The sequence below is a fragment of the Melospiza georgiana genome, chromosome 9 (assembly GCF_028018845.1).
Source record: "Melospiza georgiana isolate bMelGeo1 chromosome 9, bMelGeo1.pri, whole genome shotgun sequence".
Lineage (NCBI taxonomy): Eukaryota > Metazoa > Chordata > Aves > Passeriformes > Passerellidae > Melospiza > Melospiza georgiana.
In genome coordinates this window covers 5,579,095-5,600,237 of record NC_080438.1, presented here as the reverse complement: position 1 = coordinate 5,600,237, position 21,143 = coordinate 5,579,095, and the positions used below count along the sequence as shown (strand labels likewise).

The following is a 21,143-nucleotide window of genomic DNA, read 5'->3' as shown; positions in this document are numbered from 1 at the left end:
ACATTTTAATGCCCAGTGGGGCTATAGAAATTTTTTTTTTTGTGCTCACTGAGCTGATTTAGTAACAGTGTAAACAGTCATGTTTTTCTTTTGATGAGGAAAATGCTTAGAAGAGAATTTTGGTAGCATTACACCAGCATGTTTTTACATGCATATCGCCAAATGCTCTGTAAATAAAAGCTATATTTTCCTTGCAAATGGTTTGATAACCAAGTCTCTTACTCATAAAGTCACTCCCAGAGTACACATTGTGACATTACAGGTCAGGAACAATTTCCTAACAGCAATTTACTCTCTGGGTTTGTTGTAGAAAGCTTATTATGTATTTGTTCTGGGGGGCCTCCCTCTGCAGTGGTGAGTGTTGAGGGCACCGTGCCATCCATCCAACTTCTGCTGGATTTGGTTGGTTTTTAATTGATGAAATCTTAGAACTTAAGCTTAAACCTTGCTGGAATTGATCTTGAAGGTCTTTTTCTACCGTAATGAAAATGAGGAGCAGACACAAAACAGGGCACTTAGTTTATAAGCCCATCTTCCTTTAAAGGCCGTGGACAGAATTTTCTCCCACTTTGATCACCATTTACCTCCACCACGTGAGTCTGATACTTTTTTCCCGAAGAAGGAAAACAACACTTTATTTTGTAAATTTAATCTACGACCTTGATAGCCACGAGCTCGGGGGCGCCTGCTGTAAAATTGAAGGGTAGATTTTTGATGGCCAAACTAAAACCCAGCCCGCGCCTGCCTCAGTCGCCCTTCACAGAGAGCAGTCCGGGAGGCGGGGAAGCGCCTGATCCCGCCCGTCCCTCAGAGCCCGGCGGGTGGGAAAACTGATCCTGCCCGTTCCTCAGGGCTCGGCCGGGGAAGAAGCTCCCGGTCCGGCCCGTTCGTCAGAGCCCAGGGCGGGGAGAGAAGCTCCTGGTCCTGCCCGTCCCTCAGGGCTCGGCGGGCGGTGAAGCTCCCGGTGCCGCCCATCCCTCTGCCCGGCGCGGGGAGAAGCTCCCGGTGCCGCCCGTCCCTCAGAGCCCAGGGCGGGGAGAGAAGCTCCCGGTGCCGCCCATCCCTCAGCCCGGCACGGGGAGAAGCTCCCGGTGCCGCCCGTCCCTCAGAGCCCAGGGCGGGGGGAGAAGCTCCCGGTCCCGCCTCCTCAGAGCCGGAGCGGGCGGGGCCCGGCCCGCGCGTCACTTCCCGCGGCCGGAAGGTTCCAGAGGTTCCGCGGGGAGCCGCCATGGCCGTGGCGCGGGAGGAGGTGAGGCGATTCCTGGCTTTGCTCCCCGGGCACAGGCGGGGTCCGGGGCGAGGGGCAGCGGTGGGGTCCCGGCTGGGAGGCGGGAGCCGTCAGTCCCCGCGTTCGCTGAGGTCTCCCCTTGCGGCGGTGCGTGTTGAGGGAGCTGTGCCATCCGCCCAGGTTCTGTTGGTTTCTGCTGGATTTTAATGTATGAAGAGTTAAGAACTGAAAGCTTAAACCTTGTCTGAATTGATGGTCTTGGAGGTCTTTTCCGGTCTTAGGCTCTGAGATGGCCGTGGTTGAGCAGGGGAGTTGCACCCTTCCAGCCCGACCCGTTCTGCGAATTAGGATTTTATGGTTGTACATATCCACAGGAGTGGACAGTGGGTGAGGAAGGGATGATTCCGTGCTTAAATGATTGTAGTGGGAAACTAAACTACTGACCTGATAAAGCTGAAATTCCAGCATCTGGAATACGTGAAATTGTCATAAAAATCTGCGAGCCCTGAGCACAAAGAATGTTTCTAATGCATACGTGTGATTCTTTGTTTTTGAACCAGTTGCAGAAAGATTTGGAAGAGGTTAAAGAGCTGCTCACGAAAGCCACTAGGAAGCGGGTGCGTGATGTCCTTGCGGCAGAGAAACAAAAGCTGGAGCTGGAAATCAAGAATCAGCCTCCACCGAAGCCAAAAGATGTGACAGAGGAAGAAAAGTCATCACTGGGAGGGTACACAGTGAAAATAAACAATTATGGTAAGATTATTTTTCTGGAACTCCAGCATCTCTCTGAAGAGATGGCAGGGTGGCATTACTGGGAGTTAGAGTTGCCACTTAGCATCATAGTGACGCCTTAATTGCTTATTCCACATCTCCAGTGTTTATTCCGCACTGGAGACCCCACTTTAAAAGCGACCAGATGTTTACTTGCCATCTGAACTCCGATGTGTGTTGATCATGTTTGTGTGATAGTGTTTGGTGGGATGCGTTAAGTATCCTTGCTGTACCAGCTGGTATTTTTCCATTGCTTAGTGTTTAGCAGGAATGTAAGAGTAAGCTTTGGCTTCTCTGTTCCCATGTAGGTGAGAGGAGAGGGAATTGCTCAAGATGCAGGGAGTAGGGGAAGAATTGGGTCAAGGAAACTACAGCAGGAGCAAACAGCTGGCTTGACTCCCCCTGCACAGCCCGGTTTGCTCTCTTTTGACCTGAGCTGATACATGGCTTTTCTCAGAATTTGCAGGGATTAGGGAGCAGGGCTACATGGGGGGACCTCCGTTTGCTCTTAAGTTATTCCTGAATAATTCATGTTTTCCTTTTATCACTCTGAAAATTGCTTCAGTAAGGAAAAGACCCTAGTTGTTCTAGGGGGCTTTGTGGGGGAAGTTGGAGTGCATGAAGCTTATGGAGGAAAGGAAGAACTTAATCCCTTTTTTTCACTTCCAGGTTGGGATCAGTCAGATAAGTTTGTTAAGATTTACATCTCTTTAAATGGTGTCCAGAAGCTTCCAGCTGAGAATGTGCAGGTGAATTTCACAGAGAGGTGAGTTCATCTTGTAGCACAACAAGAACACTGAAATGCAGGAGTGTTGGATTAGCCTTTTTTTGCTCCACTCCTTTTTTTCTTTTTTTAAACTTCGGTTGTGTTAGCTTTTAGTGGCACTTGAGGGTATCAGGGGGTTTTCATTTTACAAGTGCACCTCACCATGCTTGACAGGGCACATAGTGTTAGCCCTGGGTATTTGTGGTGATAGAACTGAGGTGTACATTAAGGAAATCTGGTTTTCAAAGTTTGTAGGTAGAAAGGATCCTAAAGATCTTGATTTGTTGTGAGTCTTTTAATTTCTCTGTTAAAATTGAACTGAAGATTTTGAGAGGCCTGGGAATAAAGTAATTTAAGCCTGTTGGCCTGCTTTCCCAAGAAGTACTCTACTTTCCTAAGAAAATAGGAAATAATAGCCTGCTAAACAGTTTTCAGACAATGTAATGATTGGAGTATTTGTGCCTTTCCTCCCTCCACTTCCTGGATCCAGGTCATTTGATCTGCTAGTGAAGAATCTGAATGGGAAGAACTACACCATGACCTTCAACAACCTCCTGAAGCCCATCTCAGTGGAAGGCAGCTCTAGAAAGGTCAGTGCACTTTGTCTGTTACTGAGGGCCCTCACAGAGTATCCTGTTCATTGCCTGGCTTGTGCAGGAGACTCCATTCTCATGTTCAGTGCCTCCCTTCTGCTGCTAAGTCTCTGCACTGTGAACATGAGTCTTTCTAATCTGTGATTGTCATAACTGCAGAATTAGTCTCTGGAATCCTATTTCAGGAGATCATGTCTGGATATTTAATAGCTCACCAACAGGATTTCAGAAATAATTAAGCAGAAAATACCACCAAGTGTTCACTTGCATCTTTGTGCTTTTAAATACCCCTGAGAAATTCTTTGCGATTTTAGGAAATTTGTCAGCAGACTGAAATCTTGGGAAGCTTAAATAGGCTTAATTCCCAAAGCCAAGTGTGCAACCTGCTCTGCCTTAGTAAGGGTGTGTTGCCCCAGAACTCAACACTGGTGTGGTGGTTTAACCCTAGCAGGATGTTAATTTTATAAGGGAAAAATTAACTCTATCCTTGCCAAAACCAGGACAGCTGGTAACATTGTACTGCTGCTGGCTTGTGATATCTGTACTCTGTTGCTTGTGGCACCTTCCCAGGCTGAGGTGTGTGCCATACCTCCTGTGAGTTCTGTGTTGTGCTTGGTGACATCAGATGTGAAGAGCTACTAGTTCAATTGCAAATTGGCCTAAAATGAGCACAGAGTGAAACTAAACCAGCTGAAATAAACAAGAGTGATGCTCTGGTGATTTTTAATACAGTATGAAAGCCAGCAGTGGTCATGTACTTGTTTAGCCGAGCTAAAGCTGCAGTAGACCCTTGGCAGGCAGGAGTTCTTTGTGAAATTTAGGTCAGGGTTGCAAGTCAACAGGCTTTGTAACTTGCAGACATGTTGCAAGATTAAGCAATATGCTAAAACTAGTTTCTTGTCCTTGGAGAAATAAATTGGAGGAGCCTCTACCTCAACTTGGCATGCTTGGAGAAGTCTAGAAAAAGTAGTCACTCTTTACCAGGCAGTCCTGGGTGCTTGTGCATCCTTCAAATCACTGAACTGTGTTCCTGCTGCACATAATGTTCTTCTGTATTGGTACTGTAAGACTGTACTAGTATTATATTAACCACATATATAAATTGTCTACAGTGGAGGTAATACTCTGTACCCTGAGGCTGAGTACATGCTATAAGTTTGTATGATACATAATGATGGATAGCTGAGAGAAGTGTTTCAGGAATTTGTGAGTGTGGAAGAGGCTTATGTTACAAGCTGACTTTACTCATTGTGACTGGCATCCCTTTATGAAGCATTCTGAGTTCATGCCTTGCTGTTGTTCACCATACAGATAAAGACAGACATGATCCTTGTCATGTGTAAGAAGAAGCGGGAGGAAAAATGGGATTGTCTCACTCAAGTGGAAAAAGAAAGCAAAGAGAAAGAGTAAGTGTCTTTTCAACCCTCCATCTTGTTTTTCATTTCCTGTTCTCTGTGTTGTTTTAGAACTGTTGGGAGAGATCTGTACTGATCTCTCACTACAGCTGTTCTGAGGATTGGTGGTCTGGGGGACAGGCCCGGAGATGTTGGAGGATTGTTAGGTTGGGATTTCTTTTGATATTTGTAGAATTGCAAGTGGAAGAAATTAGACTTTTGAGTAGCTGCCATTTCTCCACTGTTCTATTGCTAATGATGAAGGCTGCATCATAGGACATGTGATTGGGAAGCTCTGCAGTGAGAATTCTAAAGGGAATCAACCAATGAAAGATTCATTTGCATTTTGATGGCAGCACTGATTGCAAAATCGACATTAGTGAGGGGACTGTTTTTAGATCAAGTGTGTATTATATAGAAATACATGGGTAGATCCCCTGCAGCTCTACTGGTCAAAATCATTATTGTCACCTGTGTGTGAAGTGCCTGCACAAAAATCCCAGCATCAGCATGCCATTGGCAAAGCAGGTCTTACTTAGATGGTTTCCCAAAGTCTCAAGCCAGTTTGTAATACTTCAAGTGCTTGGGAGCAGCAGGCAGCTTAGACATACACAGGTATGAGGGTGATAAATGACAGCAGGGAATACCTGGGGACAAGAGACTTTATAAAATATATATATGTATATCATAAAATGATTTAATGTTATTTTACATGTACAGACACCTTGAAAATAAGAACACTTTTGAGAATTTTGTCCCTACCAACAACAATTCATTTTGTGCATGTTTTTAGGGTGATTTGCTAAAACTGATCAGGCATAAGTACCTGAATTTAGGGCAAAACAGCCTTCTCCACTCAAATGGCATCACAGGAGATTTAAGAGGAAGTGACTTGATAATTAATGTAGTTTTCTGGAGGGACAGGGTCACTTTGTTAACCCTGTATCTTGTGCAGAGAATTCCCAAAGATTTACTGTTTGTCAAATGAGCGGCTCCAGAAATGCTGCTCCCCAGCAGGGTCTGTGCAGCCGATGGTTAGCCCTGAGCATGAGGAAACTGCTCCCTCTGCTGATCTGTTTTCATCTGCTGTGGTTTTGAGCTGGACTGCACTAGGACTACCTACAGGATTTTGGAAAATGGGATAGGGAGGGCATTATTTATAGTCGGGTCATACAGGCCACATCCTCCACGGTGCTGACTGCGGGTGGCACTGCTCATCACCGGAGAAAATTGCTTTGAAATGCATTGTGTTAAGTCAGTTAACCTCTGGAGATCAGCTGAAAAATGGGAAGCAGAAAAAAGCCTTTTGGGTTGTGAATGTGCTTGATGTGGTCATTTCTCCATTTTTATTCACCTGTCACGTAACACAAGGCAGGTATTGGCACTCTCTCTGTCTGTTATATTTCACTTCTGCTTCTTGTAGTTAATTTTGGGAGTGCTTCCAGGGTCATGTTTATTGCAAAATGCTTCACACCAAAATACTGTCCCACCCCATGGGACACCTCTAGGTATACTCTACTCAGCTTGCCCTTGGTTTAAGGGTGTTTCTTAGGATTCTTCCTGTTTGGAAGCCGACTGAGACTGCCGTGATCTAAAGACTGCCAAAGCAAAAGTCCCGTTCCCAGGATGTTTCAAACAAACATCAGCCTTCCTTTTGTTGGGTATTCCTGACCTTCTCACGTATCTGTCTTGCAGGAAGGCTGCCTATGACACCGCAGATCCTAGTGAAGGGCTTATGAACATTTTAAAGAAGATGTATGCGGAAGGGGACGATGAGATGAAGCGCACCATCAATAAGGCCTGGGTTGAAAGCAGAGAAAAGCAGTACAAAGGGGACATACCAATGGATATCTGAAAGCACTCTAAGGGCCGCCTTAAAACTGATCTTCCATGTGAGACACGCTGTGCTGCAAAGATCATCGTTTACATAACCTTCTTCCAAGCAAAGACAGTCATTTTCCATTTCAGGTTGGAGAAAATATTTAAATAAAATAGCTTATAAAGCATTTCCATCAGTCAAGTGGTTCAGCATTTCCTGAGGAGTGAAGCATAGGGATATATCCAAAGCGTCTCAGAGGAGTGGGGAGTGCTGTGAGATTGAGAACAGAATGTAAAAGTAAAGGAATCTTAAACTAGGATGGGTCAAGGCCTCTGTTGCCAGTGGCAGCTGGACCCATGTGGTTGCTGGGGCTAGTGTCATACTCACTTCACAGGGTGTAGCTTTCTGATTAAAAATGGGAAAGTGCTGAACTATAAAGCATGTCACAAAGGGAGAACTGCTGAAGAAAGCAGAAATCTAAGCATTTGATAGTTAAGCAGAAACAATATGGTGTTAATCCTGTGGTATTGAAATGTAATGATTACTCTCAGAAACTATTCCTGTCTAATTACTATTACTATGAATTTTGGAAATCAAAGTGCTTGGGCTAGCTGTGAGCCCATCTCTGAGATGGCATCAGTCAGGATGCAGTCTGCAGCCATCAGCAGGAGACCAGAGACAGGGAGCTTGCCCTGGCTCCAGCAGTGAACAATAGGAAACAAGGGATAAGCTCCACTTTCTCCATCAACTTTGAAAGGGTTTTAAGGTAAGAGAGTAAGTATATCAAGATGGCTTATACACCGAAGTATAACTCAGCTGGGTGTGATGGGTTGCTGTCAGTTTCCTGCTAGTGGTATTTGGCCTTTTCATTGCCACCTCTCAGCCCCTGCTGGGGAGGACATAGCAGCCACTGCCCTCCCTTTACTGCAGTGCTTTGAAGAAGAGTACAGGGCAAACATGACCTTAGCAGCAAGCCTGTTAATAATTGTGTCCTTCCTGCCTCCTTCTCATGTGTCTCCCAAGGACAGATTTGTTGTTACCTGTGAATTAAGGAAGCCATTACTCTCCTGTTAGGGTCTGGACTAGGGCTTCCTTACCACCTTGTTCTTGAAGCATGGGACTGAGCACTGCACTATGAACAGGAGAAATACCAGCACAGTGTAGTTTGTAACAGGTCCTTTAGCCACGTTGTCTGCTAGTTAATACACATATATATTGAGTTAGCATAGCAAGAGTATCTAAATTTGAGGCTGTGTTTTATTTCCACTCTGTGCTTGCCCTTGTTCACAGCAGAATACCACTTTGTCCTGTTGTGCAGTTTTACTGATGCTTTTACCCAAATTACCATGATGAACTTACCGTATGATGGCAACAAAAAAATTGCTTAAACAAGCCTTGTGCTGTATGTCTTTATTTCTAATATTGCCCATACCACAAACCTCAGCTTAGTTCTGCAACCATCACATAGTGATTTTTTTCTCACAATCAAACTATCTCTGACACACACCAGTTCAGTGCAGTTGTGCTGCTGCTTGTCAGCTGATACCAACTGTAATCCAGCAAGTTTAATGAATCAGCACAACTCCTCTTTCCCTTATTAGTTTGACATCGATGCTGGGCTCTGAGGCAGGACAGTCTTGCTTTAATTACCCACACAAATGAGCCTGGTTTGTTTCATCTGCCTGACTGCACACGCACGTGCAGATCATTACCACATGGCTCTCTGTACACCGGACATCTGAGCGTGGTCAGCAAAGTGGCGGAAAACAATTCTGCTGAGCCTCCAGCGCCGCTTCACGCCGCGCGGGCGGGACGTGAGCACACAGCGGTTGCGGATCCTCACGGGGCAGCTGTCCCGCGGCAGGGCAGCGATCTCCTTGTCGGCCACTTCCTAAAACACGAGACCAGAACACAAAAGTTTAGCTGTGTTCCCTGGGAGCTAGAGAGGCCTTACTCCCAGACCTCACAATCCAGCTGTTGACTAAATTTCTCTACCACCTCATAAATAACCTTTGCTATTTAATTGGGACCTTCCACCTCACTCAGCCCACCCTTTCTGGGCATTCCAACAGTGAATATAAACTGATCCACATGGAGAACCCCAAATTAATCTATTACACAGATAGAACAATTTCAAGTCACTAATTTTAACCTGTCAGATCAGCTTGTCTGTCCCTGTTGCAGGGTGGGCTAGCCCTCTAAGAGACCCAAGATTTAATCTTACTACAGACTGAATAACCTCAAGCCAGGAATGAGAGTTAGTCAAAAACACACTTGGCTTTCTCCTTGTTGCACAGTAGGTTAGTCCTTTCAGATGAGCTGAATTTAAATATATGTTGTTCATTAACTGCCTGCTGAGGTAGCATGCTAGGATTTCAGTAAAAGGGATCTTTGGAAGGTGTTACAGGATCTTTTTTGGGGGCTTTTTTCTGTATTGGTTTTGCCTTGTAAGGACATCCAGCACCAGTCAGACTTGCCCAAGAATGGTGAGGTCAATAGATAAAAGCAAATTCATACACTTTCTCTCCCAGGATGTGTAAGTATCACGGCCAGATCAAACACAGGAATAATCCAATACGTGCAAATTTTTTTGGTGCTTAATAAGGCAGGCTGAGAGCAGGGCAGTCCATTTCTAAGAAACTTTTAACACCCAGATCTGATGCAGGTTTCATATGCCGGTAGATCAGGCAAGCAAAAATCTAGAGTTTCTTATCCTGAATTATTGGAAATAAAATAGGTTTGACAGTGTGGGGGGGGGGGGGGAAGGAAATGTGACTTTCCTGTATTTAGTGTTACATATGCTGCTTCCACAAGCACTGCTTTCAAAACACCCCAAACCCAATGCACACAACCTCCTGTCAGGTGAACGTGCTCTTGTTGTAAACATCCCCAGAAGGCTGAAGTCACTATGGAATATGACATGATTCTGTGCTTGTGAGCTGGGAAACACAGCATCTGTGAGCTGGGACAGCCGTTTAGCTCTATAAAGTGACTGCCGTGGCCCTGAGCACACCAGAGCAGCAGGAGCCACGTGTGGCTGGGTGCAGGCAGCTGGCAGTACCTGCAGCTCCTTGGGGAGGATGGAGTTCTTGCGGATGGCGTTGATCCGCAGCCTCTCATCTGCGTACTCATAGGCCATCTTCCTTCTCTTGACGTCCCGCAGCATCCTCCAGTCCACATAGTAGCTCCGCACCTGCCTTGGGCAGGACGAGGGGAGAACCTGATGGAGAAAATAAACTTTGTGATACCTGCCTGTTGCACGTAGTCTACCCTAGTCAAGGATTAATTGTTATTTCCATAAAGCATGGAATATACAGAGTTGGAAGGGACTGACGAATATTGAGTTCAATGCCTGGCCCCCACAATCCCAACATGTGCCTGAAGTGTTGCCCAAACATCCTTTGAGCTCTGGCAGCCTTGGGCCCGTCACTACTCCCTGGGGAGCCTGTTCCAGTGCCCGGCCACCTGCATGGGGAAAACCTTTCGCTAATATCCAGCCTAACCCTCCCCTGACACAGCTCCAGCCGCTCCCTCGGCTCCTGTGCGCCAGCATCGTTGAACTCCTGGATCACACCTTACACTTCCTACACATCATCGCTGTCTACATCTCCCTCACGAGGGGCAGCACCGATCTTTGCTCTCTCTGACGAGAAACAGATTAGCTTTCATACTTTTCGGATTCCATACTGCATTAGTATATAACTCTGAACGTCATATAAAGAGTTAGCAAGTTCTCTTCACAAAAAAACAGAAGTTACACCGAACGATACATAACCCCGGACCCGCGATGTGCCCGCGCCGCGGGGACAGGGCCGAGCCCGCAGCGGTCAAACACTGCCCGCATCTCCCCTGCCCGCTCCCCAGCGCCTCGGCCGGGCAGACAGGATCCCAGAGAGACGCGGGGAAGCAGGGTGAGAGGAACGGAGGGGAGCGAGTGGGTCTGACCTGCCGAGCCGCCCTCAGCGCCCAGCACAGCGCGGCCGCCGCCATCTTGTCGCTGCCCCGCGCGTGCGCGCAGCCAGGGCAGGGCCCGCCCTCAGGCCGCCCCTCGGGCCGCTCCCGGTTCCTCCCAGTGCTGCATTCCCAAAGTGCATTCCCTGGGTTTTTTAACCCCCTGCGGCTGGAATTGCCATAAGAACCCGAGCCGCACTTCAGGGCTGTGCTCTGTGTATACCTCAGAGATGCTGTCAGGGCTCGCTGGCACTTCCCCTCATTAAAGGCAGCTGGATCTGCCACAGAAACATCGGAGTCCGGCATTGGGTGCAGCAGGGTTATCCCGGGCTGAAGGGGAGCAGCTGTGAAAGTGACAGGGAAATTGTCCCAGCAGCAAAATTGACTCAAAGGCATCGCCCCGCTGTTGTGGGGTCCCTGTCTGTCTGTGAGCCCATCGTCCATAAGCGTCCTGACCGCTTGTCCTGCTGGTGACACGCAGCTCTGGGCTAGCTCTGTTCCTTAAGGATGTCTTTTGCTTGTTTACCACCTAGGACTGTTCCTAAATTCTTAGGTTTATACCTGTGGCTTGCAAGGGATTTTTCTCCTGGTGGGTTTTGAGTTGTAGAGTATTCTGAATTGGAAGGGAGCCATAAAGATCATCGAGCTAAGCTTCTGGCCCTGCACAGGACAACTCCGAGAATTCCACTATGTGCCTGAGAGTGTTGTTCAAACTTTTGTTAATATCCAAACCTGAATAATCATAACCCCAAACAGAGAAAAACAAATGGGAAATTCCACTTCCATTGTTCTTGGGAGAACACTGTCCTGTTCCACTGACTGGGACTTCACTTAGGAAGCATTTAAAATATGTATATTTCCTGATTTCAGGGAGAACACACATCACAGTTTTGATATTAAATTCATAGTTTTGTTTGTATCAGCTCATTGGCTACATTCAAAAAGTCATTTGAGAAAGCTGGTTCTCTCAGTTTGCCAACCTTCTTGCTCTGTGTGTGCTAGTTGTTTTACTTATATGTTTGGTAAATTATACTGGCCCAGAACTATATAATAATCTGGAAGAAGTAGCTAGGTTGGCTGACTAATCAAATTTTATTATCCATGCTACAGTCAGGAGCTTTCCTAGGTGCTTACTGTGGTAGCTTTCTGCTGTTTGCAAGGGGAGAATTTCAAGCTTTGTTCTCTGTAATTGTCTGTAACTTGCTATTTTTTCAGATGGTAAAATTAATTGGTATATATATCAGCAGAGCAGGTACAAGAGATGTGATCAAAGGGGATTTGAATGTTACAGCATGCATTCTTTTCTACAATATTTTGTATATTCTGTATATATTAATATATAATATTTTGTATATATCTGTATATTTTGTACATACCTGTTTTGTGTTTTTTAGATGGTCCAGATGCAGGAGGAATGGGTGAGAATGCAAAGGAGAACTACTTCTTCAGCCAGGGCTGACTCCCTCATTGCTCAACAGCATGACCTGTGTGATTGGCACTTCCCCAGCTGAGACCGGCAAGGATTAATGATGGATGTTGATATTCCTCAGGTTGCTGCCATCTTCAGCTCCCTCAGCACAGCTTCTGATTGCAGTAAATCAAAGGAACTGTTTAGAATCTGAGGGTTTGGCAGCTAAAAACTGGGCTCAGTAATGTACCTTGTTAAATAACCGTGTGGGTAGTTCTTGAGGGATTTTTGAAAGTATTGTGCTGAATAAATGTAGTGTTTAACTGCTGCTGAGTTTAATTTTTTTTTTAATTTTTATTTTCTGATGTACTACACCTGAATTCCTCATCATGAATATTACAAATGTGCTTGTTGATATGGTAGTCTCAGTAACCATCCTGTGATTCTTGCAGACATGTACAGAGCTGGAGAGGCTCTCTGGCTTTTGACTAGTAGCAGAGCATGAAACAAATGGGAAATGGTTCTTCCTGCTGATGGGCAAGAGGAATGTGAGCAGGGAAATCGTTCCCAAAGCCAGCCTGCTCCTTAGGTGGTTTGCAAGAGGGAAACGCCCCAGGCTTCTATTGGTTCCTTTCATCTGGTCCATGGGCTCTTAAACTCCCTGCAGGGACTGCTGCTGCCTTGCAGCTGGAGTGGGGAGAGGAGAGGATTTGGTCACTTTTTGGTTTGCTCAAATTACCTTTGCAAGTGTTGCCTGCATCAGAAGGGCTCTGAACCAGACAGTTGAAAGTACTTGATAGGTAAGAGAAAATAATTTTTCATTTCTTTGAGATTGCTGTTGTTTGTTTTGAGGGAAAACCTCAGTTTGTCTCTGACTTCTTAGAGCAGATGCCCTCCAAGGATTTTGAACCCTTACACAAACATCAGTAATCCTGTATTATGGGCATGTATGATTATTATTACAAAAGGTGCAGTAGTATTTAATGGGTTTTATTAAGCCCATTTTGAAGGGCTTAAGCTTTCTCAGGTTTTCTCCTTCAACTATATAAAACTACATATTTGCTAATATAAATGGGAATTCTGCTTTTGGCTCTAATGGAGCTAGGGTTTAACTTAGAAGGGTTTCTTTTAGAAACCCTTTTCTAATTCTTGATATTAAGCAGATACCCTAAATCTTCAAGCACTGGGCCGTAGGCTGGAAAAAGACATGCAGTTAGATTGTTGGAATCTTTCACACAAATATTACACGTTCTCTCCAGCTTTTATTGTCCTGTGCTTTCCTCTGCAATAATTGAAAAGATGTGAACAGGGTTTCTTTCATCCCTTCCCTTAGGAGAATATTCTGTGCCTGGCAGATCTGACTGTTAGACATTCTTCCCTAATATGGTGTTATTGCCATTTATATGTATGACATTATATTGTCCACAAAAAGTCAGCTAAGCCCACTCTTTTTAAGAGCAGGGAAAAAAAATCTCTTTATTATATGATGAGGAAGCCAAAAAAGTTGCTCTCTTTCATTATGCTTGACAAAAATGCTTGTGTCCAGGGTTTTTTCCTCTGGAATGATCTCTAAGCCCAGGAAAATGTTGAGCTCAATTTGTGATTCCCATGAAGCCCTAATTAGTCACAAGATCATGTTGCAGTCCAGAATGCTATTAATCACTAGGTGCTGAGCAAAAGGATTTTGTGCATGTGTCTGTCTCTTTGGGGACCTCATCTCCAGGGATTTGGAAGTAAGCCACACAAAACAAAGCTTTGGGGGTTTCCTGCAATGGACTGTGATGAGAATCTGCAGAATTTAGACATAAATTTGTTCAGAGCTTTGAAGAAATCTCTCATATTTGATTTGTTTCAGAAGTCTGCACAGGAGAAAAAGAAAGGCGGAGCTAGTTTCTGTGTCCCTTGGAGGGGGAGGATGGGTTGGGGTGGGAAAGCCTAGCTGGAAACAACTTCTCTCCCTGAGCAGCAGAAGAAACCCTTGGGTGACAAAATGACCAAAACCCCTGTGCTCTGTCTCCCTGTGCTGTCAGTGGGAAGGAAGGAGAGGTTGGGGGAAGAAAAGGTGTTTTAAGGGTTTAATTCTCATTATCCTCCTCTGATTTTGTTGGTAAAAAACTCACTCTAAGTTGAGCCTGTTTTGCCCTTGGAGTGTTTTCTTCTGGTCCTTCTTTCAAGTCACGAACCCTTTAAATTTTTTCTCTTCTCTGCCCAGCTATAGCAGAAGGTGAATGAGCAACTTTCTTGAGTGTCTGTGTCAAACCACAAAACTTGCTAATGAAATACAGCTGATAGATTTTTTGATCAGCTTAGGATGAGTGCAGTTGTAATTAAAATCAGGTAAGCTTGATGGTAAACAGGCATTCTGTATGGACTGCTTTCAAGGTCTCCTTCAAGACCCCAAGAAGCTGTCTCATGGCAAAACAGCTGAGGTATTGTTGGTGTCCTGAAATGCCTTACGTGCAGCAGATCTGCCCAGGTCTCCTCCGGGCACCAAATGTAAGTTTCCATCAGCACTCAGTCAGAAAAGCTCAGCTTTCTGCCTCTGCTGTGGAGAAGCTGCACTCTCCAGAGTTGGGAATCGGTTGACATTGTTAATTAACTCTGGTAGTTATAAGTAAAGAGGGGTTAGGCTTATCTTTCTCTTCCTAGATGCATTGGTAAGGGAGAGCTTTATGAGAAAGATTTCCTCATGCTAGTGTGGGTTTAGAAGCTGGAAAGAGTCATCCAGGAAATTATATTTATTACTGGCTGCATTATTTATTTCTATCTAATGATATGCTATTGAGCAGAAAGAAATGGATAAATCCAAGATGACTACAGGCTGGGAATGCTAGTGTTCTGCATTTTCTTAGTCAGAATAAGTTTGAAAAAAATGCATGCTTGGCCATGTGGCAAGACATGATCCTCATTGCAATGTTTTTCTTTGTTTCTCTTTTAGTCCTTTCTCCCCAGAATACACAGATGCTGAACTCCATGGAGAACTCCCTGGGTGTCAGCTGGGCTCCAGTACCTGATGTGGATAATTATCTCCTGATTATCCAGCTGGGTATGAAATGTTGGTGAAACAAATCCATGTGCCCAAAGAGCAGCTCAGCTATGAGATTGTACATGGTGCCAGGGTGGAATCTCACCATGTCACACTTCCATCACATGTGAAGGGGATTGCCAGTGAGCCCAAGCACCTAGAAACAAGTACAGGTAGGAGCAGGTAGAACCTATAACCTCCACATTGTCATTTTAAGGCTATTCTTCTGTCCTGTGTAAACTCTTGATTTTGTGGAACACACTTGACTTGTGTTTTCAAGATGTTCTTGACAGACATGGGGGCTGCAAAGCTTCTTAAAAAAGGAAAATAATAACCCCAGTGCTCATATTCTTATGTAAACCCCTGGAACTTGAGACATGCAAATAAGCAAATACCAGCTCCTTCAAGAGCTGCCACTGAGCTCTGATTCATCAGCTAAAATAGCAGAACCTGAGGGAGCCTGAGACAGGTCTGCAGGGAAGGCAGAAAGGGAGGAGCAGCAGATGGCTGGCAATGCAGGCAGAGAAAGGGTAGGCACTGTACTTGGAGCTGGGCAGAAGGCTGATGCCAAAATGATTTTTGCTTTTATATATTCTTCATTTATTTGTAGCTCTGTAGACTGTTGCTGTATGGCTATATAGCTCCTGGCTATCTCCAGCATTTTTCCTACTCCAATAGAGTGAAAGACCAAACACATTCCAAAGGCCTCACTCCTGATTTTGCTTCCTCTGGGAGCCAATGAGCTATGCTCCCCAGACACTTTCCTATAAACAACTGGAAGAAGAGGGGCTCCAGGAGAATTTGAACCAAGGGGGTGAATTGCCTTATCACCTGTGTTTTTAATTGGTGATTCTTGTAATTATGCTAATTTGCTAAACTTATAAAACTGTTTTCACCCTATGTGAGGTGGGCATTTTTCCATACTTGCCCTTGGAGGCCTCCAATTAAAGACTAGCTTCTATATTAACACTGTCTCAAAATGTGTTGTTTTATTTCTAGATCTTTAAGGCATCTAGGTAATCCTCAAGTTGATATCTATGGAAGATGAGACAGGTAGCCTGCAAGCTCTGCCTGCAAAAAGAAATTGAGAGCTTCTTCTAAATGGCAGAACATTCTTCTTTCTCCTGGTTTCCTTTCTTCAAAGGCTGTTGGGGGAAACCTGAGTGTTTTTGTGTCCAAAGCAGTAAGGCAAAAATAAGAAAAATATGTACATGTAATGGCTTGAGTTTGAAGGGACCTTAAACATCATCTAACCCAACCCCCTGCCATGGGCAGGGACACCTTCCACTAGCCCAGGTTGCTCCAAACCCCTTCCAACCTGACCTTGGACACTTCCAGGGGGAGGCAGCAGCCACAGCTTCTCGGGGCAACTCATTCCAGGGAAGAATTTCTTCCTAACATGCCATGACAGGTGTTTTAGGGGCTTAATTCAACTGGAGATAGCTAATCCTGCACTTTGAAATGCTGTCGCAGGAGTCATTAGCCCAACCAATGTGACAGCCAACTGAGTGACAGAAGATACCACCACTGGCTCATGGAATAAGATGGAGGCTCCCTTAGACAGGTATGAGAATAAATCACACAGACTCCATTTTCTTCTTGGTGGAAAAAGCCCATTCTTTATTCACATAACTCCTTTTTATACAGTTTTACAGACCTTGGGTGGGACTCCCATTGGTCAGTAGCTTTCTTAGCAATTATTGGTTAGTAACAAATTGTTATTCTGTATTGATTGGTCACTCAAACTCTTGGTGTCTATGTGCACGGACAGTTTGAGAGAGACAGTTTTCATTTTTCTAACAGTATAAAAACAGTTTATACAGATTTTTCACCCAGGAATAGATTGTTATGCTAATGAGCTGCTCCCACTAGGATTGCTTTCACATGGGAACTTGCCAAATGCCAGCTTGACAAGGCCAGCCACTGATTCCAGGAGAGCAGGTTTGATTTTAAGAAGCTTTTTTTTATAATTTTTCCGCTTTACTGCAACAGACAGGTAGATGGGGAGATACACCTCGTCTGGTGGAGACACCAATGAAATAGAGGTGGGCAGTGAAAATGGCGTGATCACCTTCTGGATCTGAAGCCAGACATGGAATGTCACCCAACAACTGGCCAGAGAAGCAAGAAGGCAAGGACCAGAGTTGTGACAGGTGAGCTGTAGCAGCACTAGAGGGCGCTGAATGGAATTCTAACTCCTTCATCAATTTTACTTGTTTTGGTAAAGCATCTCCTGCTTTGCACACATTTTTAGTGAGGTGAAAAATCCATGTAATTCTTACTAATGTGGATGAACAGGTCTCCAGCTCAGCTTAAAGACTGAGTCCTGTTGTGGACAAGCTCTAAAGCAAGGACCAGTTACTGTTAGTACAGAGAACCACAGCCAAAACTCAAACATCATAACTATCTGAAATGTGTAATTCATGCCTTGCCCTTAAAAATTCATGCCTTGCCTTGAAAACTGTATCCAAGCATTTCTTGGGGGACTGTTGTAGCATTTCCCAACGGGACAGGGGGCTCATACACATTTCAGACAGATAATCATGGCGGAGTGTTTGTTAAAAAGGAAAAACATGTTCATTTGGATAATAACATAAATTAAGAAACCTGTGGGCAATCAAATCCTCCAAACAGTTTATTTGCTCATTGTCCTTTGGTAACAGGGAGTCTCCATTGGAAGGGTGTTTGCAGCTGAGTCTGCAACTAGATTGGGAAACTTCTTCAACCACTGTCTTAATGAAATTTTACAATTCAGCAATCCATCTGTGACTGTGAGTACAAAAGCAGTTTCTACTGACAAACGTGTGCATTTCTTCACAAAAATTACCTGGAGGAATATTTGGGGTGCTCAACTCAGGATGTTAACCAACACATTTAAGCATATAAATTAGACTAGACATAACAGGAGATGCCTTGGGGGAATTTTTGGGAATGTCTGAAGCTCTCACATGGGGAGATCAGTCAATCCCCTACTTTTTAGCTGGTTCATTGTCTCAAGCCAGCCCATGTTCTCACTGGTGCAGATGTCTGAACAGCTCCTGCAGCACACAGGGAGCTCAGTAGTGAAGAGCAGAGCAGCTCAGTCTGTGCTCAGCTGCAGTGCAATTAGACCTAAATAGAAAACTTGATTTTCATATCACACAAGAAAATAATTTGCTTGGTTTTTCTTGCCACAGGTGAGCATCTCATACTGCTAACGAGCTGAGCTGTGATTTATTCAAATTCCCAATTCCCAGCGTGTGCTGCTCTAGGGTGGTACAAACAAGCCTCAGCATCTTTCATTACAATGAAAAGTAATGTGTTTTTATCTCACAAAAGAGCTGAGATTAGTACATGCAGGTGGTACATCACATTAGTACATCACAACTTTTACCATAGCTAATGTGTGGTAAATCACAGTGCAGCTAAGCTGGTGTGTGGTAAATTACACTGTGGCTGTTGTGCATTTGTGCCCTGGAATTTAGAGGCTCCAGAAGCATAAACAATGCTATTCCAATAATTTGAGAGGCATCTGCAAGACCTTCACTGCTCAGGCTGTTAAGATGTATTTAGTAGTTCAGTGAATTAAAAAATCCTAATAAACCAAACAAAAATAGTTGTTCTCTGTAAAGGTCGTGGGTTGTATGGCTGTCCTCAAAGGGCCACATTACTTTTGGCTGTTGTCTTGTTGTATAAAACTAGGACTCCTGAAAATAAGTGATGTGCTTCCATCTGAGAATTGGAACAGGGAAAAGATTGTAACAGTGGAAAGTATTTGAAAGTGACAGAGACCTGCATTTCACAGATCCTGGGCAGGTGATTTGGTTGTTTTGTTTTTTTTTTTTTTTGTTAATTCCCAAAACAACTCAGGCAAGATGTTGTGATCTTCAGAAGGCAAAAGCCAGTAGCAGCATATTCTGCCTGAGCTGTTTCTGCCTGGGCAGTGGCTGTGCTTTTGTTGCTCCCAAAGAAAGAGCCTTGCTCTCCTAGCTGTGAGGGGGACACCTAAACCCCAGCTGAAATACCTCAGAATTGGGCACCCCCCCACACTTGCTAGTTCAGGCCACCTTTGGCAAGAAATAAAGGATGAGAGGTGGAAGAAATGAGCAGGGCCCATGAAGAGAAGGAGTAAGAGTGTCCTGTTTGGACCCCCATGCTTTCCCCTGAGCTATTCACAGAAAGCAGCAGCCCATCTCACCCAGTGCAGGGCAGAGGATGTCTGACCCTGCTAGAGCTCATCTCATGTGTAGGTATGGTTACCAGACTACCAAGAATGGCAGGGAATGAAAGCAGTCAGCACACCTGTTTTATCCTCCTGGCACTGTATCCAGCAGTACAAAATTATTTGGCTCCACAAATAACAAAATAGTGACTTAAGTAGCTGTTATTTACACTGCATGATGAAAACAGAGTTTACAGCTAAAGATAAAGCTTCTATTAGATTTACTAGTTTGGGCTGGAGAGAAAAAACAAGCAAGGGGTTTTGGATATGCAAAACCCCTTTTAGGTCTTTAGCCATGCAGTCATTTCCCAGATTTCATTTGTTTTTCCAAATGTATCTGATAGTCTAATAAAACAGTGGTGGCCCCCTGCACCCATGGCAGCTGCCAGTTGCTTTTAAGGGCAGTGCTGTGAAGCTGCAGCCTCTGAGGCTGCCCTTGCCATCCCTTGCTTCTTAGGGTGGATTTGGTACCCCTTAGCTCCCTCTCCTGTCCAGCTGCAGACACATACCTACTGAACTTGTCTGAGGAGGTTTCTGGGTTGTGTCACTTAAAGCAGTTGTTTGGAGCTCTCCCAAATGAAGAACAAGTTCATTAGATAATGGAATACCCTTAACTCATGAGGCTGGTGTAAGGTGCTCTTCAGTTGTAATGAATTTACAGCATTTTAAACAGCATGGGCTGTGCTCTACAGTGCTACTGTTCTTGCTCTTACATTTGGTGTTTTGATTTCTTCCTCTCTGCCTTTTTATCTGCTTTAAGCAGTAACACTGTGCAGCATTTCCTGGGAGGAGCCAGCCTGCTTGACTTTTCTCATTTATCTAAGACAGACAAAGCATGGCCTTGTGTTTTTCTGTGGCCTTTTTGTGACTGCATCATTTCACTAATGCGTTATAATTTTTGTTCTGCTTATCCTCAGAGCATTCTTCAGGGCCAGGCTTTTGTAGCCTGGTTTGTACAGAAAAGACAGACAATAAGGTCCCCATAGTCCTCCAGGGAGATTTGTTGAAGAGCAAGCAATTGAGATAAACTATTAATTTATAGTTTGATATAAACTCAGCTGTACTTCTGGGCTGGAGCACTCTTCCCTGGAGGTCAGCACTGCCCACCAAGGACCTCCTCTGTACAACTTGGAAAGCCAGTAAAACCTTACTCAAAAAATTGTTTCCTTAAGATGTTCCTAAAATATACAGAATATAGCAAGCACAGGATGAAGATTAGGGAGAAGCTGCTTCCGATGTTGCTACTTTCAACACATTTAAAAATTGGATTTATCTTGAGGGAAGTACTGCAGCCCCCTTGTTGGTACCTCTTAAGACACTTTTTGATGACTGTTGTTGACTGGAAAACTTTGATGCCAGTGAAGGAGCTGGTATCCCATATCCAGCACAAACTGAACTGTAAAGCTCTGGGTTTCTTTCTATCCCTGTATTACTAAAGAAAACTGAATCATGACAGCAACAAAGCCTGTGAAGTCTTTCTTGATGTGCAGTGGGGGAATAAAGGGTAGAGGCTCTCAGCAGGCCACATGAGAGCTGTGCTCCAGGACTGGGGCATGGAGCCTAAACCTGTCCTATGTGTGAGTGCTGCTCAGAGCTGAGCCTGATGGACGCTCCTGGGCAGACATGTGAGGCACTCCTGGGCACTGCACAGCTGAGCCAATTGCTGGGCTCACAGAACGTCCCAAACCACATCTGTAGAAGGTTTGCAGGGTTTGGCCTAGGACTCTGCTGCTTGCCAGCTGTGGAGGCCACTGGTGAACTTTCAGGCAGCTGCAGTTCAGCCCAAGACTTGCACTTCGGTTAGTCTTTTATTTCTGCAGTGGTGTAGCAGGACTTCCCCTCTGCCACAGAAGATCTTATCTGTTCCATCAGCTGGTGCAACAGCTCAGGGCATCTTCCCCCCCTTGCAGCAATGTGCTAATTGGTGAGATAACCCAAGATAGCTGTACTGTAGTGAATTATCTCTGGTACCCCACTCTGGGAGGTC

The 21,143-nt window shown here is 44.8% G+C and overlaps 2 protein-coding genes across 2 annotated transcripts; one reads left to right on the top strand and one right to left on the bottom strand.

The window, feature by feature from the left end:
• Positions 1-1,141: 1,141 nt before the first annotated feature.
• Positions 1,142-7,963, top strand: CACYBP (calcyclin binding protein). Its single transcript, XM_058030448.1, has 6 exons — positions 1,142-1,249; positions 1,789-1,981; positions 2,669-2,765; positions 3,256-3,355; positions 4,670-4,764; positions 6,448-7,963. Exons 1-6 carry the CDS (start codon positions 1,229-1,231, stop codon positions 6,605-6,607), a joined length of 666 nt encoding a protein of 221 aa, XP_057886431.1. The 5' UTR covers positions 1,142-1,228; the 3' UTR covers positions 6,608-7,963.
• A 3-nt stretch (positions 7,964-7,966) lies between these two features.
• On the bottom strand, positions 7,967-10,580 carry MRPS14 (mitochondrial ribosomal protein S14). Its single transcript, XM_058030447.1, has 3 exons — positions 10,517-10,580; positions 9,633-9,791; positions 7,967-8,462 (listed from the first exon to the last, which is right to left on the bottom strand). Exons 1-3 carry the CDS (start codon positions 10,559-10,561, stop codon positions 8,280-8,282), a joined length of 387 nt encoding a protein of 128 aa, XP_057886430.1. The 5' UTR covers positions 10,562-10,580; the 3' UTR covers positions 7,967-8,279.
• Positions 10,581-21,143: the final 10,563 nt, after the last annotated feature.